This window comes from Coenobita brevimanus, chromosome 16, assembly GCF_032717465.1.
Source record: "Coenobita brevimanus isolate Jiangsu-jjx chromosome 16, ASM3271746v2, whole genome shotgun sequence".
Classification (NCBI taxonomy): Eukaryota; Metazoa; Arthropoda; class Malacostraca; order Decapoda; family Coenobitidae; genus Coenobita; species Coenobita brevimanus.
In genome coordinates this window covers 33,571,835-33,591,323 of record NC_136969.1, presented here as the reverse complement: position 1 = coordinate 33,591,323, position 19,489 = coordinate 33,571,835, and the positions used below count along the sequence as shown (strand labels likewise).

Sequence of the window (19,489 nt, the reverse complement as noted above, 5' to 3'; positions counted from 1 at the left end):
AGAAAGAGAGAGAGAGAGAGAGAGAGAGAGAGAGAGAGAGAGAGAGAGAGAGACGATTTCTTTTTCTTAGCTCCTGTACAAGAAATGGGTTTGTATGTGTAAAAACGCTTCCTCCTAGAATAAAGTGAGTGTGTGAAATCTTCCTCTACGATTTGTGTGGGATAGAGAAAGGGGGAAGAGGACAAAAAAAGCGTACAGGAGTGAACTTAGAAAAGAATAAACGAGAGAGAGAGAGAGAGAGAGAGAGAGAGAGAGAGAGAGGAGGGGGGGGACACAAGAAGGTTAAGTCAACCTCAGGAGAAAGAATCCAGCAAATGTTTACCACAAAGCCTGTCTTCTGAGCCGATGGGTGAAGGTACAAGGGAAGAAGGAAGAAGGTGACTGAATCTATCCCTCACAAGTGGATGTGTAGAATTTAGAGCACCATGGAGCTTCTTACAACGTTCTGCATCTCACATTCACTACTTCTGCTGCTTCTGTTGGCCATACCTCTGCCTGGTAAGTACTGGCGTTATATTTTATCACAGTTATTATACCCGATTATACTGAAGGCTTATTACTGTGCTGGGTATCGAATGACGGATATGCTTCTTCAACTTCATCCTCTTCCTCTGTCGCACATTCGCTGTTTCTGTTGCTCCTGTTGGCCACACCTTTGCATCGTTAATTACAGACGTTTTACTTATGTCTTTTGTCGTTAATTCTTTCAGTAGGTACATAATTTTGTTAGCGATTTTACTGCACCCGCGCTCGAGGAGTGAAGGCGGGTGTTATGTTTTTAGTGGTGTGTGTGTGTGTGTGTGTGTGTGTGTGTGTGTGTGTAAATTACTATAATGGCACTATTAACACCCAAACCGTCACCCTGACCGTGACTCTCACTCCCCTCCCACTTTATACACACACACACACACACACACACACACACACACACACACACACACACGAGTCAGATTGTTATTGTTCCTTTATGTTATATATTCTTGCTGCTTCCAGATGATTTTACCCAACTTTGAAGAATGTCCTTATTGCGGGTTAAAAGATTTTTCCCCTTATCTCTCCTGTTGAATGTCCTAAGGTAAATGAAAATTATAGAATACAACGTCATCTCACAGAAGGGTTTAATTTTAAGCACTGTTGTCCACTCATCGCTGTGTTCCTAGCTTTTCAAAGTTACATTACTAGCCTTTTAGTTAGCTACAGCATTGATAATAATAATAAATATAGCTCGATAAATTTCTCGTGTATGTACATTTCTTCAGTGAACCGCAAAGAATAAAGCCAAAGTGAGACGCATGTACAATCGGTAATTGTTTTAAATATTTTTTCACATTTAAACTCTCTCCCAGCTCTTTCTCGAAAATGTTGCTTGTTGAATCGTGCTGAAATATGTACATATTTCTTCACATATTTCCGTGCATATTTGTACATTTGTTCAGTAAAAATTCACATAGTTTTTGACCTGGAGGGAGATATATTTGTACCTTCAAAAAAATCTTTGAACTGGAGATCTTTTCCTAGCCTATCTTGGAATTGTAGCCTCTTGATTTTCGGGAAAATATCCATTTAGAATAATATTTCTAAGCATTTTGAAGGCTTCACCCAGCTTCTGATTTGGAGAGAAACCGATACATATTTCCATAAAAACTTGTTATATGAAATCACAGATAATTAATTTATCTGAAGATATATTTATAGTCCGTATTATCTTAACCTCTTGAATACGGTGACGTATTTTGTTGATGTATGCATGCACGCTGTTTACAGACGATTTCTGTCAGCTTCTAAGGTACTGTACATCTTGCAGTGAAGGGAAACTGCTTTTCCGAAGCAAGATAATATCGTCTTGAAGTAGCAAAAAATATAATGAATACGTCATCAGACTGAAAGGGTTGATTGTAAGCCTTTTTCTTCCCATTTCATGGAACGGCAGCCTGTGAGCCATGGAGCAAACTGCAAAAAAGGTAGAATTTATGCGAGGTGGCAAAAGAGAGAGCTAGGGAGTAAGAGGCTTACAAACATTTGTCGCTAATTAATCTGGTGCCTCACAGCACTGGCTAACAAGACTGAGTCGTGTTATAAGTCGTGTCGTGTTAGGATTCGTGTTATAAAGGAGTCGTGTTTTGAGAGCTTGTATCATTTGAAATTATGTTACAACGGAATTATCCTACAGTAGAATTGTTTTACAATGGAGTCGTTGTACGACGTCAGTGTTTTAACATTCACGTTACGAGTACATCGGAGTACAACGAAGTGCTGCTACGGCACGGCAGAGCCACGACAAACAACCAAGAGTGGTGCTGTAACAAGGCAAGTTGTGTTATTACCCTGGCTGGTGTGTCTGGTAGTCCTGGACAAACAACTGGGTCGATGCTTGTTGCCTGAGCTGGAGGCGGCGGCTTTGTTGGGTGTAGAGAGGGGGAGGAAGCAGAGACGGTGTAGTAGGTCTAGCTCTCTCCGGCCAAGTGCTCAGGGTCTCTCAAACTTGGCACAATTTACGATTGATGTAATATGGCGTGTTATTTCCATTATTTGTTCTCGTCAAACAGTTGCATCCAGCGTAGGAAAGACTTCGCATATTGCAGAGCAGAAGGGCCACAGGGATCTTTTGACAGACGATTTAGAATTAGTATGAGAGGCAGAGTGACCCATGAATGATTTTTGGATGAATAAGGAATGGGAATATATTGTTAACTGGGAATTATGACTGCGGTAGTAAAAATTAGTCCGTGGAACCAATTCACGAAATTTAGTGGCATATTACTGCTGCTTCGAACCGATTTTGCTCAATGTAGGCTTCTCGAACTGACGGGATCAAAGAATGCTATATCAAACCTCTTCATTTTCAACGGCCTGTACAAAGCTGAAATAAGTCGCCCAGAAATATATATATAAGCAGGGAGAGAGAGAGAGAGAGAGAGAGAGAGAGAGAGAGAGAGAGAGAGAGAGAGAGAGAGAATAATTTTCAGGGAAAATCAACAAATATGTATTCTTTTTAAGAACAGAAATATAATTAAAATTTGATACTTGGGGTTAACCAATGTATTACCAAGCATGAATTATAACTGTAAAGGAATAACGTCTGGCAATGATACTCGGCAAGCTAGGAAAGTAATATATTCCTCTATGGAAATTACCATAATGAATTTCCTAAGGTAAATAAACTCCTGTGTCATTGACAGGTAAGGTAGGGAGGGAAAGTGAAGTTCTTACATCCAGCTTAACACCTTTTCCACTCTTCTTCTAAACTTCTAAGGCTCCTGTTACACTCTTCGTAGCTCCTCTTCTATTCTCCTTCCACACCTCTTACACTCCTCTTAACTTCCCTTCCACTCCTCGTTTTAACTATGAATAGACGGTCCTCGGGGGTCGTATTTATGAAGGATCTCAACCAGTTTACAAGGAAACAAGAACATAAAGATTTGTAGCCCCATTTCACAACAGGAAATCAAGAGGGTCACAGCAAACGAGAATAATACAATGAGTGGCTTTAAGATGATTTCCCTAACACATGTAGTTAACTCTAGAATATTTTTTTTAACTCTCCCGGTTGTTATGGAAAGCTTCAGTTAGAATCTCCTCCTTCTTCTCTTCCTCCTGCTGTTCTTCTTAACCTCCTCCTTTTCCTGGAAAAAGGCCGTACATCGACCATTCCTAGTGCAAGCTGTGGAATGGGAAAATCAGGTCCATATATCAGTTATTTATTGTCATTCATCATTGTGCTCTTCATATCTTGCCACATTAAAATGCATTCTAAGCTGAACGAGATGTGGTAATAATTGTGTGATTAGGGGGAAAATTATATACAAGTAATCTCATTCACTACCTGATATTCAGCCCAATTTGTATGCGACTGCATTAGTAAAGACAAGTGTATATACAAGGGATTTGTTACGAAGTTTAATATCTGGTCTGTTTGTAAAGTAATTACTTCCGCCAGCATAGCTGAAAGAAGGTTACGTATTCACCCCTGTTTGTCTGGTTGTTTGTTTGTCTTCAAGGTAGGCTGTCTCAAAAAGTAATTGATGGATTTCAATAAAGGAGATATGCAGTATCTTCCTGTGGATTAAGAGAAAACATGGAACTTCATACCCAACCCTTCCGTGTGTATCCCGATTGTGTTAAAATCTGTGTGTTTGCTTTCCCCTATTTCTGATCTTTTTTATTTTTTATAGGGGGCTGACCCCCCGGCAATCACTGAGGGGTCATCCATCCCAAATACGGCATCAAGGATTAGAGTTCATTGTGTAACATGTACAAAGATATCAAAACCATCATCTGTCCTCCTTTCACTGTTTCTAAGAATTTTTAATTTGGCGAAAGGGCTGATACCCCTACCAGTACGGATGGAAAACTGCATATACTAGAAGACCTTTGGAATAACCAGACGAATTCATCTGGGAAGTCATTCAAAATTTCTCCTCAAATCTGACCGTTTTTATTTATGGGAGAGGGGGCTAATCCCCCACCCCCAAGAATCACTGGGGGCATGCTCCCCACTTACACACACACACACACACACACACACACACACACACACACACACACACACACACACAGCCTGAGTATAGCACAACAGTATAGGACGCCGAAAATGATATCATCCTACTTCGCAGGACTGGTAACATGTAGTGGATATATAAGTATTGGGCCCAATAAACGTTGGTTAAATATTGATGGTGATCTGAGTCCGAGTCCCGGTTCAGGAGTTTTTTTTTTTTTTCTGTCTCTTTGTCGCAAGATATTGCAAAAAGGTATTGATGGATGTCAAATAAATTTTGTGGACATTTGGTTCGTGGACCAAGCAAATGTGGATGAAATTTTGGTGATGATTCGAGTTCGGGTCCCGGTTCACAACTGGTTTTTGTTTGTCCACAAGATATTTCAAAAAGTACATGATTTCTTCAATGACATTTTGCAGAAATGTGGTCTATGGACTAATGAATAGTTAAGTGAATTTTGGCGGTGATATGAGTGGTCTTGTATAGGCGTTGGCGGAGTTATAGGTTCTCTGTGTTGTATTCTTGTAGCTGCAATAGTTACGGCAAGTTCTGTTCAAGGAATGACAAAGGCAACTTGACATTCAATCTAATTTTATTGTGAATTGTTTGATAACTGTATGACTGACGGCAAACATATATACTGTACATGGAATCTCATATACCTTTAGGAGAGCTAATAAGCACAGCCTCTTCGGTGATTTATTTTAAATTGCCGCCCACCCTAAGCTTAAGCTTCAGCAGCCCGTTCTTTGAGTCTCAGTAGTACTCACACGTACCAAGCACCTCATATCACCACTACGGCTCTAACACCCACCGCCCATATTAAATACATGCTAGGGATGTTCGTACAGGACTGGTGTACTGGTATTATGGGGATGCTTTTACTTGCCGTGTGGTAGGGCAGATTAGTGAAGTCTACTCTAGAGAAATTGAAAACCTTTAAACTGTTTCCTGCTCCAGCTTGGACTCGAACCCGTGCCCATTGAGACAAATGGCCTCCTCACTATGAACTCGGCCAATGCATATACAAGCAATCTCGCATTCCACTCAGGATAAGAGAGCGTACATATAGAGCCTTGGGTCTGGGTAAACAGTAGTGCCCCAGGGGAGGCTTCTGGATTAGCATGCTTATTGCAGTCCACAAATTTTACCGTTCTTCCTTTTCGTCTTCCTCCTTCCCCCTCCCCCCCCCTCTCTCTCTCTCTCTCTCTCTCTCTTAATTAAAATTCGTATACTTTATAAATCGGTTCTTCGTAACTATCTGACTTAAAATCAAAAGAAAAATTCTTTTTAAATTTTCCAGAGTTATTCACCTAAACATGTAACTTAATAAGGAATGAAATTAACGTATCAGATAGTTACTGGTGTATCATATATTTTTTGCATAAAAAAGTGTAAAGCTACATTGAGAAATAAAGAAAAGTTTTGCACCAAGACTTCCCAAGAGAGAAAGAGAGAGAGAGAGAGAGAGGCTTGGTATGGCTGCTTTGTACCCTAAGACTTCCGACAGCCTCTTCCTTGACACCCACACCCACACCCACATGTTCATGCATCCACACGTACTGTACACCCACATCCACACCTACACCCACATCCACACCTACACCCACACCTACACCCACATTCACACCTACACCCACATCCATATCTATGTGGTATGTGAGAGGACTACTGGGCTTAGGGAACAGCGTGTGAAGCCTGTGCTAAGAGTAGGACACACAAAAATCAAAACTCATACCCACATACATACACATACCCACACACATACACATACCCACATACATAAACATAACCACATACATACACATAACCACATACATACACATACCCACACTCTTGGTATTATAACACGCACACCAAGAGTACACGTATGTCTACATTCACACAACCACACGGACATTAACACCCGCATCCCCACACACGACTGTCATGTTCACACTCCCCAACATCCGTACCTCTTCCACTCCCGAATTCACACACACACACACACACACACACACACACACACACACACACACACACACACACACACACACACACACACACACACACACACACACACACACACACACACACACACACACACACACACACACACACACACAGGTAATAATACGGACGATTTTATGTAGAGTGAAGATTACCTCTCATTCCTATGATGCATTATGAGCTTATTCTGGTCACCTTCAGACGATTTTACGTTGCTTAGGGACGATTTTTATGCGAACTGGAGGGATTAGACACAGCCCTCACTAATCCCTGTGGAAGATTATTCGTAAGTTAAATAAAATCTTAAGCTGCAAGGATGTTATGGTTTCTTGATGGTACAGGGATTAGAAGGAATATGACACTACTTTCGTTCTTTCACTTCAGTAAGGCCAAATTTTTCCTTCTACTATTGCACCAGATTTTGAAAGACGTCTCTTTCAGCGTTTAAATATAGTTCAGTCCGGTGTTCCTGTTATGAAAATTTTCCGTGCAACTTATTCACTGACATGGCTGCCTTCTCCTTTTACAATATTTCTCTTTTTGCAAGTCAAGTGAACTAGGCTTGTTTTAAAATCATAGTGTCTCAAGGTTACCCCACAGCCGGGAAAATATCTAAGTTGTATCACGGGAGCAGAAAATACGCAGTAAATTATCGAGTATGGCATGATCGCTGGATTAACGCACTTGACCAACTAATTTCCACTCAGAGCGGTGCTGATGTGAGAGAAGCCTTTCGTTTTCCTGCGTAAGTCTTAGGCTCAAATGTCGGGGAGCATCTCAATTGCAGTATAGGACTGAGAGGGAGAGAGAGAGAGAGAGAGAGAGAGAGAGAGAGAGAGGTGAGTAAGGAGTGTCATTTATATCCATTCACTTCTAAAGACTATATTGATGTTATACTTGGACCTCCTTGTACTGACGCGCCCTGTATATTTTAGTCATTTCGTAGAACAGAAATGCTCCACGTCTCTCAGTGCTGATGGAAGTCTGGAGAAAAAATTATATGTGTATTTATTTCTGTTTATGTTTGTACTGATCGCTATCTATCCATCAATCTGTATCTGCTTAATTGTCTGTCTGTCTGTGTTCCTGTCTCTGTCTGTCTGTCTGTCTGTCTCAAAGGATAAGTAACCATATATTTTCACGGTTATATATGTGCAACTCTTGATCTATTACTTGTATATAAATCGAGGGTGTATGGTCATGGAAGGAAGTTGTGTGTCGAAGCACCATCCCTCCTCAGATTGTAAAGCCATTATGAATACCTGTCTGAGTGACCTCTAGGCGATCCATAGTCTTTTATACATGGTAGTCCGTTTCTAGCCCTTCAATAGAAACTCATATGGCAGTATCTTATATGTTTCAAGGACGGCTTAGTCGACTAGTGTGGGCGTGGTAGTGGCAGGGGGAGAAGGAAATGAATAAATGATGCAGGGCAGCCACTAATATCACTGGCTGAGCTGTCCCCACACCACACGAGAGATTGCCCGGCGGAGTGGAAGTGGGCCTTTGTATATGGGTCACTTTAAATAAGATGTCTTAATGAGCACACTGAGGTATACTAGGTCTGATCTGATTTAGATAATTACCAAGGCTGTTAATTATGCAGTCAGTTAGTGGCAAATGATAAAATAAAAAACAAATGTATTATATATATATATATATATATATATATATATATATATATATATATATGCATGTGTACAGATAACAGATCGAGTTATAGATAGACTGATTTCTTCCTGTCTTCTCACCTCCCTCCTTCTCCCAGCCATTCCCCAGCCACTTATACTCGCATTACTTCCATCCTCTACGTTCAGCAATTCCTTAAAGTGTTCTCTCCATCTGATAATGCACCATTGCCGCTACCGGTACTCTTGTCTTCCAGTTCCCGTCAAATGCTTCTCTTGCACTATCCTAGTCTCTGCCCTTATCACACCCACTGCTGCCTGCTCTTGGCTTACACTTACTCTTAGAAACGGAAGCCCCGAGAAAATAAGCACAGCCGAAATCCACACACACACACCTTGGGCACTATAAGAAAGCAGATGTGACCGTGGCGATAGTTACTTCAGACTTTCTCCAACAACAGAATAACAAGGGCAAAAACAACATCAACAGAGAGTTAGGTTGGTAGGTAGACGGGTAGATAAATAGACAGGTAGATAGAAAGACAAACAAATAGATAGATATTGATAGATAGATATATTGACTGACAGATAGACAAAGAAAAATAAAGATAAATAAATAATAAATGAATGAATAAATAAACAAATAAATAAATAGATAGATAGATAGATGTAAATAGGCAGACTGACAAAATGACAGACAGACAGACGGACAGACAAAGACAGAATGCACAGATAAACACAGAAGTGGTATGATAAAAGCTGTATGGAATCGACAACACGCAACAAAGGACAGGGAGCTGACACACACCCACGCAAGCGAGTAAGGAGAGACAAGCCAGCAACTTGACTGCGGCAGATGCACAACCAAGTCAGTGGAGTGGCTTGAGTGCGTTGCCGTGGTAACGCTGACATCACTGCCTCTACGTCGGGGTTAAACCTTCTTATGGAGAGAATAAAGGCGGGTTCTCGCCACGTTAAAAGTCAAGATATTTTGGCTAATCTTGGCGCTGCATATAGACCACTGTATTGACACCCGTTTTTGCGAGCACCATGTCAGTAAGAAAATGTATCTCGAGGTATTATGATCAGTTTTGATTTGATATTGACTTCTCCTTACTCTACGAACACACACACACACACACACACACACACACACACACACACACACACACACACACACACACACACACACACACACACACACACACACACACACACACACACACACACACACACACACACACACACACACACACACACACACACACACACACACACACACACACACACACACACACACACACACACACACACACACACACACACACACACACACACACACACACACACACACACACACACACACACACACACACACACACACACACACACACACACACACACACACGTCGACTTTCTAGATGAAATATAGTCACTTGTAGTGAAGTAATGGTCAGTGGACACTAGCCTATTGTAAATCGTATGGATGAGAGAGTAAACAAAACGTGATATGACGAAGTGAAACATATGACCACATGACCAACTGATTTCCTGTTCTGGCAATGCCCTCCACATTCATTATTGTTGTCAAACCTGATCGAAACTTATTTTTACTTATGATCCTCGCCCAGACTCGCCTAAAGTTTTGAAACTGTCGAATTTTGGGGTTGCTGGGAGTGCGTTTACCATGGGTACCGATCAGTAATGTTGTTTTTGAGTGTCTCGTTAATTTCGGCAGGGGAACATTTACGAATTAGTTTTCTCTCTGTTACGGTGCAGGAGAGGGACGTCTTCTCGTCGTTGCATAGATATGACCGGATGATGGTTATGTCTGATTATACAAACCTCTTTCAAACTCCTCCTAGTCCCCGGAAAGGAGGATGGTGGACTGGGGAAGAATAGAGGTATCTGCCTGCAGTCCACCAGGTTCACGTTCAGACGACCCTGGGGTGGTAACTTCTACTACTACTACTACTACTACTACTACTACTAGTACCATTACTACTACTACTACTGCTGCTGCTGCTGCTGTTAGAGACAGTTATGTGGCTAGATCCTCTTCAGTGTAAATGAGTATATTTGGAAACAAAATCGTTCAGGTGTCATTGGTCTGTGTGTATTACGATGATACAAGTCCAAGAAGATCTAAGCTGGTCCAAAACTGCTGTACCATTATAATAAGCTAATATCAGTTTGTTAGTTTAACGCTTAAAAATATACCCAGGCTCAAAACACTGAGTAACACAAAGCAGTTTTTGTCAGGAGTTTGGCAGGTTTATAAACTTACTGGACATGAATATTCAGCAGGCAGTCACTTGTCCTGCTAAAGTTTTACAGAATCATCGAATACGGAGACTCTGAACTGAATCAGACTTATCGGTTCCTATGCAGCAAAAAAAATCAGTAACTCGGACGGAAACTGTCAGCTGGCAAAGTACGAACGGTGAAATGATGCGAAATGATGGTTCAAGTGCTAGAATGCCTCTATTTGTGTGTGTCAGAATTCTTATACGTCATCATTATAAACCATGAGGGTGTGAATATATAAATGCATATGAATGGACTTACTGCTATTAGCTACTCGTGACAGTAGTTGGATACTAATAAATCAGTCAATTTATGTTTACTCTCAGGGCAAATCATGGAAGGTGCAACGAAAAGTTTGGAGGAAAAGCAGTATTTGTCTCATTCACGGACAATAATTGGCCTTCTGTTCCACTAAGTCTGCCTCACATTTAGAGCATGTCCTTCACTTTCTTCCCTGATGCATCATGTCAAAGAAAATCATCAATGGACAGAGAAACATACCAAGCTTCTCTCCGCTTACAAATATGAACCAGCAGAGGAACGTGCTAAGTGGGGAAATATTAATCAAACGTCTGTGCTATGAAACACACAAGTCTGTCAGATTAGAAATATTAACCAGTAGTGTGAAATGAGAAACAGAAGAGGTGAAATGTTGGGCCAACTTTTAGACAGAGAAATATACCGAGCCTCTCACAGCTTAGAAATATCAGCTAGCAGAGTGAAATGAGAGGTAGAAGAAGTGAAATGTTACGCGAACCTTTAAGCAGAGACACATACCGAGCCTCTCTCAGCTTAGGAATATTAGCCAACAGAGGGACGTGAGAAATGGAAGTGAAATCACCGCGCAGAGAAAAATACCAAACCTCTGTCAGCTCAAGAATATTAGCCGCAGGGGGAAGTGAGAAGCAGAGGAGGTGAAATATTTGGCGAAGTTCTGTCCCGGGTTTTTCTCTACCTATTACTGCAACACAGCTTTCATCGGTTACCACTGGCGCTGTTTTGGAATGAACATTTTTAGAAATCGGGTGTTGTGGACGGAACTTTTCGACGTAAAGTAGCAATTTTCGCCCATTAGCCAACTTTGTTAATGGCGAGGTTGGAAAAGAGAGGGAGCCTTTTTGTGTGTATCGCTTGCTCTCTCTCTCTCTCTCTCTCTCTCTCTCTCTCTCTCTCTCTCACACACACACACACACACACACACACACACACACACACACACACACACACACACACACACACACACACACACACACACACACACACACACACACACACTCAGTGAAAGGGTGAACCAATACTCTGTCAATATGAACACTACTAAAATTATACAATAATGATTAAATCCCTCTAGTGTTGGAAGTCAGGGCAGGGACACGGTCCGCTGCATCATCATCATCATCATCATCATCATCATCCAGACCTCTTTTCCATCAAAGTATGGCGTGAGGTAGGGGCCAAAGAGCAAGAAATAACCTGATAAAGGGAGAACTAACAGATGTTTCCCCAATTAAATGGGTCACAATACATTCACTCACCATTCAGGTTCCAGGAATCCTGGCTCCGAATTGTCTCTAAAGTTGTCATATAAAAGGTGGAGTAATTTGATATCTTCACAATTTCGTTTGCCTGCATCCTTATCAGGGAGTTGGATTAAGTTTGGCTGAGGTAGGTTAGGCTTGGTTTGGTTGAGCTAAATATGACTTTAAGAAGGTCTAATATTGATAAATGCAAATACCCCTTGGAAAAATTCAGGTCAAGTTAGGACAGATTAGGCTAGAGCAGATGTGGATATGATCAGTCGTTACTAAAAGACGGATGGAAAGAGGTTTGCATGAGTCCTTGTTCCTGCCAAAGCTTCAATATCAGCTGTGGAGTAGTGAGAAACGTTTGACTAAAGCCATGTTGGTAAGTTGCAAAGGAACTGATAAAGCCGACGAGAGTGTGACAGAACGCTGATCAAGGCAATACCCGTGTTCCTTGAGAAAGAATATCGTTTCCCAAGAAGGAATCTTTCAGTATTACAAATAAAACTATTAGTAACTGTTATCATGGTTGAATATATATCTGTGCATAAGATCCGTGCTTCATATAAGGGCTTGCAGAATAAATCTGCAGCTGTGGTGGCTTGAACGGTAGTGTACCCGTCTCGCTATATGTGTTCCTCGAGTAAAAGATTGAACCCAGCCCCGACGGAGATTTACGAGTATAGTGGATGCTGATAATGCGCCCTAAAATATGCTGGCATATGTACGCACCCGGCTGGTTTTAAGAGTGACATGTAAGGACTCTAAAACACAAAAACATAGTCATTAAAACATGTCGCCCTTCACATGCACCACTTTTCCCACAAACACGCCTTCTCTATTTGTATCTCGCCAGCGTAGGGAAAAGTTAACTCTAGGTGTCACTAACCCTCCACCAGAAGCAGTCCGGTCCTGCGGAGGACCTACTAAAAACTGATAAATATATAGAATCTTATAACGTTATTTCTTAAAAAAATAAAATAAATAAAACAATGAGAAAGCACTCAGAGGGCACATACTTCCGCCAACGTCAGTAAAATTTATGACTTGCCGCCGCAGTTCCTCTTTCCTAGCACACGAATACTTCTACGGTCTCCTATAGTCACTTAACAAATGCTTGTGGGCCCTTCGGGCCCCTCGCACTTGCTCCTGCGGAGGGCTTTCGCTTTTATGTGCTGTTCTAGTGTAACGTTGTCACTTGGATTTTTTGCAGCTAACCAACTGATCGTGTTATTTACAGCTTTGGGAATGGAACCCAAGTTGTCCGAACGCAAGTCCGAAATACTTTAGTTGTACCTGTGGGCAAAATATTCTACGGAGATCCTATGCCGGGCTCCAGGAGCGGCGCTTTTTTTTTTTGGTCAAAATGTGATCGCTCATTAAATATAGTAAAAGTTTTTCAATCGTGATGGGACCAAGTTTTTTCACATGAGCGAATATTTCGCGACTTTTGTGCCGCGATTTGAATGTGTAGTTTCGGCTGCCCAAAACACACACACACACACACACACACACACACACACACACACACACACACACACACACACACACACACACGCCTACTGCTATAGTATATTAGATTCTACGACCTTAATCTTCACTCACACACAGTCCCAGACACAACATACCTTCGTCAAAGACAAAAGAATTTTTTATTTATTGCTGCATTCGTCAAAGACAATACAATTTATATTTTACTGCAGCATCCAGATCCCGATCCATCTCAAAATCTAATAACTCTTCCTTAACCCAATACCCACGTTTCCACCAGATTCCATTGAAATCTTATAACAAGCTTTTGAGATACCTTACACACAAACAGACAACTAGACACGGGTGAATACATAACCTCCCTTTAGCTTCGTTGCCGGAAGTAATCTCAAGTTTCTTATTAGCTGATATATTCACTGCATTGGTCTTGCACATCAGTTAAAATTTTCTTCTCGTTTTATTAACCTATTCATCGAGCCAAAGGGTATTTTTTTTTTTCCCCTCTATTCATTGCCTGACGCCGCATCCTGTGCGGGGTTGCCCCAACCAAGGGACTTCCTTTCATTTCTGTACTTGTTCAGCCATCATCCCTCCTCGCACAGCACGCCATCACCCTCCCTTACACACATTCGCACCTAATCTGTCCACGCAGCGTGTCCAGGCATCTCGAAATGAAATGAAAGGATCTTGAATATGCTCTCTGTTTTCTTGTTTTTGCTTTCCTGGGAGGGAACAATTTTGCGGGCTCCTGGCCTTTGGTTTCTTCTTTCTAGCATTAAAAAAATATTGTTCCCGGTCTCCCTCTCCTTTTCGATAACAGATGAACAGAAACAACCAGTCCCATTCTATCCCCCTTCGAGGTTCAGGGGTCCAGAACACTAAAGAGCAGACGACCAGCCTCCTTCCCTTTGTGGCATCATGCTCTCGAAACCCCCCAGTCTTCGAACTTACTATATACAAGGCCGCTACTCTGACTGGGGAGTTATAAGCACCAGACCACCAGGCGTCTTTTCTTCCCATGTCAACACAGCTTCATTCAGTAATAAATAAATAAGGAGATAAATAAATGAAGAAATAAATAAATGAAGAAATACAAAACTTAGACATCATGAGCTCTTCGGCTGACACTTTTTCTGTTACTCTTTTTGTTGTTATTTTTTCCTTAACTTTCAAACGAACGCCAGTGAGAGAAAACTCTTTCCATCTATCCCACTGCACACACACACACACACACACACACACACACACACACACACACACACACACACACACACACACACACACACACACACACACACACACACACACACACACACACACACACACACACACACACACACACACACACACACACACACACACACACACACACACACACACACACACACACACACACACACACACACACACACAGAGCAAAAAGCAATATCCTGTTGGTCCGCTCCGGAAGGCGGGTAGCAAACACTGAAGTTGGCTGTGTTTGGTTAATAGAGCCACGCATGGTCCAACGCTGGCTTTACTGTGCCTTTAATGATTTAACGTAACGTAGTGGGTAATAGTGACAGCTAAACCTACTGGATTGATTATAATATATAAGGCACAGTGTGCATGTTTGCTTTTTGTTGTTCGTTCATTTGTTGTTCGTGTGTGTGTGTGTGTGTGTCCTTGCTGGACGGCCATAACTTTTACCTAGGAAAATGAATTTTTCACGGTGGTAGCCCTCCACCGGGATAAGGTTTTAAGTGGATGAGACTGCTAGGGGGTGTCCCCACGGAAGGGGGCCCTTGGGGATGTCGGCAACGCCTGTATGTACAATTTTATTTTACCTAGGGCAAAAAAAATTGCACAGTGGTATATCTCCACCAAAACCAGGCTGTAGGTAGGAAGAAACACCGGGAGTTGCCTGCCATGGGACGGCCTCGGAGGCCAACGCTGGGAACTGCTGCTAGTATTAGATATTGTATTCTTGGTATCTTGAGACAGTTATGGACTGCTTGCTTAGGAAGAACTCTCGTCGTTGGAGTTGTTAATGTTGGTGTTGTTGTGGCATCAGGTTAATTTACAAGTGAACTCAGTGGACTGCAGACTGTGGTTACCTCTCAGTGTAATGAGTGAATGAAGGCTATAACTAACCCCTCCAGTTCTAAAAATCTCTTCTAAGCGAAATACTCATCTGGTGTTAGCAAGAATTAACCAATAAAATGCGACATCTAATTCACGGGTAAAGGGATGAATAGAAGTTGTATGTAACCCCTGCAGTTCGAAGTGCACAGGAAACCATTTGGCTGGTCACTCAGTGCAGAGTCACTCAGTGCATATATATATATATATATATATATATATATATATATATATATATATATATATATATATATATATATATATATATATATATATATATATATATATATACTGTCTATTGAACTGATACTTAATTACGTGTTCATCAACTTGACAAACTCGGGGACAGAGCGTAACAATGGCCTGAAGGAAGTGTGTTATGTGGATGCTTAACTCTCTCATGGTCAGAGTAACTCTAGCAATATATTCCCGCTTGCGACAGACAGTTTAAGGTAGCTGAGTGGGTTACAGGAAATTGAGATACTGCCTCCATTAGCCTTCTCATGTTCGGAATAACTCTTGCATTCCATTCCAGCTACAGACAGAAGAATTTATTCTGCTAGCAATTTTCCATTGGGAACTTGAGATGGTATCTGCTGTCGCCAGTAACCCTCATGTTCGCAGAAACTCTGGTATTCTCACTGTGTTGCAAATAATGACACACGATTTTTAAAGATGAGTGAGTCATAGGAGCCCGGCTGAATTAACAGGGAAATGTCTGTCAAATCTATATGAAAAAAAAAACATATGTATAAATATGTATTTGTCAGCTTCAGAAACTCAAAGCCATAACGTGGCAGGTGTTGGGGTGGTGTTGTGGAGGGATGCTTATTATGTATGGGGTTCGTGGAAACTTGGTGAGCAGCTGTCGGAAGTTTGTATGAGGAATGTGATGTGCAAGTTAGAGTTTTCAGAAAATCGAGTGGATGACAATACGCGTACCTGTGAAAGGAGAGAATGTCGTTAAAGAAAACATAAATACAAAAATAAATTAATATAGAAAAAAATATGTTTAGAAATTTCTCAGGTCTCTATGACTCACTCACAGCTGCATAAAATCACCTGGCTTTAACTCGAATGAAATACTAGAGTTGTTTCAACCATCCCTCACAATCTATTTCCTTCAATTTTTTTCACGCTGAGTTTTCGTATTTGCAAAGGCGACCACACCATAATTTTTTCAATTCCTTCAAGTCTGTCACGCGGCGTCTTTGGGTTTGTAAAGTTAACCAAACCACATATTTCTTAACCCATAAATTTTGCTGACATATTTCCATGTAAGGACTTCGTCACACTGAGGTCGGAATTGGAAATATTTTGACGTAAACTGTCCGAGTCAATATAAATCATCCGACAGGCTCTGGAGAAAATAGTGAATGAAAGACTGACTAGAAGAGTGTATATGAACTGGGTGGAGGGGAAGGGAAGAGGGTGGCCAAAGGTGTGATGTAAGGATGGAATGAAGAGGTATTCGTATGTGAGAGAGGGAGGTGTGAGATGGAAAAAGGGCAGTGTGATGCTGGAGGACAGGTTGACATGGAGGCTATTTGTTTGTTGCCACCCCTTCTGGGATTAAGGCGTCTGCATATTGATAGACAAACAGACATACAGATAGACAGAGAGAGATACGTAGAGAGCTAGCTAGTAAGAGAGAGAGAGAGAGAGAGAGAGAAACCATTACTGAAGGATATAACACTAACACCCTCTTTACCTGACCATATACATGTTGATTCGAGCCTTAGACTTGGGGACAGTTGATATCATGACCTGCTAGTAATGAGGAGCCGCTGGTGCAATGGGGGCACAGAATTATGTCCTTCCTTGAATACTTTCCACTCTTCCCTGAATGACAAAGAGTATTCTCCCTTGTCATATATGTTCGATGGTTTTGTGCTTCATGCAATATTATTATCACAATAAAAAGAAAAATCATGAAAACCCTTCCATTGCCACAGCCGGCAGGAAAGTGTCGGCGAACTTTTACTCAAGGGTGTACAGTCAAAGAAGCATCTCACTTCCCAATTCCGATTAAAGGAAATTTACAACTGACGAAATATAATGAAATCTGTATCTACTAGTACATGCTTCAGATGGTGATATTGTTCCGCTATGTATTCGTCAGAGTTTTGGAAAATGCTTGTGTCTCAGTCTGTACATGCATCACGAAACTTCTTCTTCTCCTCTTCCTCTTCTTCTCTTCTTCTTCTTCTTCTTTCTTCTTTTTCTTCTTCTTCACCATCACCACCACGAACACAGTCATCTTCCTCTTAATACGGCCATGACTGAGATGCTGAGTGGATTCACCATTTACTCGTCCACATCACTCGTGCAGCACGGTTCTGTCGATGGCTGCGACTGTGGGACTTGCTGGCGTCGCTCCCATAGGATGTATTGCGGACAGTAACATCCATCCACTTTCTGGCTGAACAACTATGAAACTCTTGCACAATATTCTGAAAAATTGGTTACGTTTAGATGATCGCAGTACTAGATTTCGATAGTCATTGTTCACTGTCTCGTTATTTATCGTACGGATGTGGATTGATATTAGCATCGGCAACAGTAGGGTACAAGGGCGAGCTGGGCTGTCACAAATACGCTAAAATAAGGTGGGCCTATTGTTTTTTTTTTTTTCCTTAGTTTGACGAAGATTCTTAACCCCATTAGGTACTGCTGATGATTAATATGTAGTCAAACTGGAGAATGGATCTGACTAGTAACCAAGGAGATTTATTCCTATCTCTAAACTTCGAATTTTATACACTGGCGATATAGTATTCAAGTTGTTGGAGTGATCCGGTTTCGTCAGATGAACACAGACCGAATAACAGTACTTGGGTTTGATCAGTTACACCCTTACTCCCCACGACCATGCAGTTCAGTGAAGAACACCAACTGCCAATTGTTAATATCCCTAAGTTAATGAACACTAACAGCTTACTGCTTTTAAAATGATGAACAGAGACATAATTTACTCAACAAGTTATGAGATTTATGCTGTGCACTGGCCAGACATTCCTCCCCATATAACAAAAACTTCACCATTATAGCTAAGTGTCTAATCATTAACCATTTCACCACTACAAATTACTCCAGTAAAACTAATATGCCGTACCATTCAGGAGTTACTGAAAAATACGTTCCTTCCTTCGGCTCGCTTGGATTCGCGACGGAAACCGTGAATTAAACTTACTTCTCTTCAAACGACCAGAGTTTGATTAAAACTGTGGACTCAGCAGCGTGGTGCGTGTAGGAACGGCGAGCAGGCCGCCTTAGTCGCGTCCATGCCACGACTCTCTTTGCTTGTTAGTGTGGACTCTCCCTCTAAATCTATGTCTGTTTATATATCTGTCCATCTGTCTGTCTATTCATCTCGCATAATCAACTTTAGGTGAGTAACTAGCTATACTATACTTAAATATCTTTACCAAGAATCCTACTCACTGCCCCTACCCTCCTGATGAGGCCACAAAAAATTAATTGATATAGAGACAATTGCGGTAATTAGCATATTCCAACACAAGAACTATTCATCCAGTATGCGTCCAGTCCTTCAAGCCGGTCAGGTGTGCGGTGTTCCGAGGTCAGATTATTCAGTACAAATATTTATGGAAAGGGTGATCAGTTATTCGCCCATAATTGGCATTCTTTAAAAATGAACCCAACCAACCGTCTGATCTAAACCCACATGGAATACGTCTGTTTCAACCGCCTCAATCCACTTTACCACCAGGCATCCATATGTTGCTTGTACGGTTGTCACACAAGGTAGTACATAATTCTACTTGCCATTCATTGTAGAGTCACCAGGAAGTATCATTTCATCGAGTACACTCATTATTCATCATAAGAATTCTAGTATTAAATCCTATGCAAATCCAAACGATATTTTAATCAGTTGAACAAAGCAGATTAGTGGTGATGGTGTTAA

General features: G+C 41.3%; 1 protein-coding gene across 1 annotated transcript in view; it reads left to right on the top strand.

The window, feature by feature from the left end:
• Positions 1 to 425: 425 nt before the first annotated feature.
• LOC145391048 (uncharacterized) overlaps positions 426 to 19,489 on the top strand; it is a 73,143-nt gene continuing 54,079 nt past the window's right edge. Inside the window, exon 1 of the mRNA XM_080265781.1 lies at positions 426 to 498. Coding sequence (XP_080121907.1) covers positions 426 to 498 — 73 coding nt within the window. The remainder of the gene's footprint in view (positions 499 to 19,489) is intronic.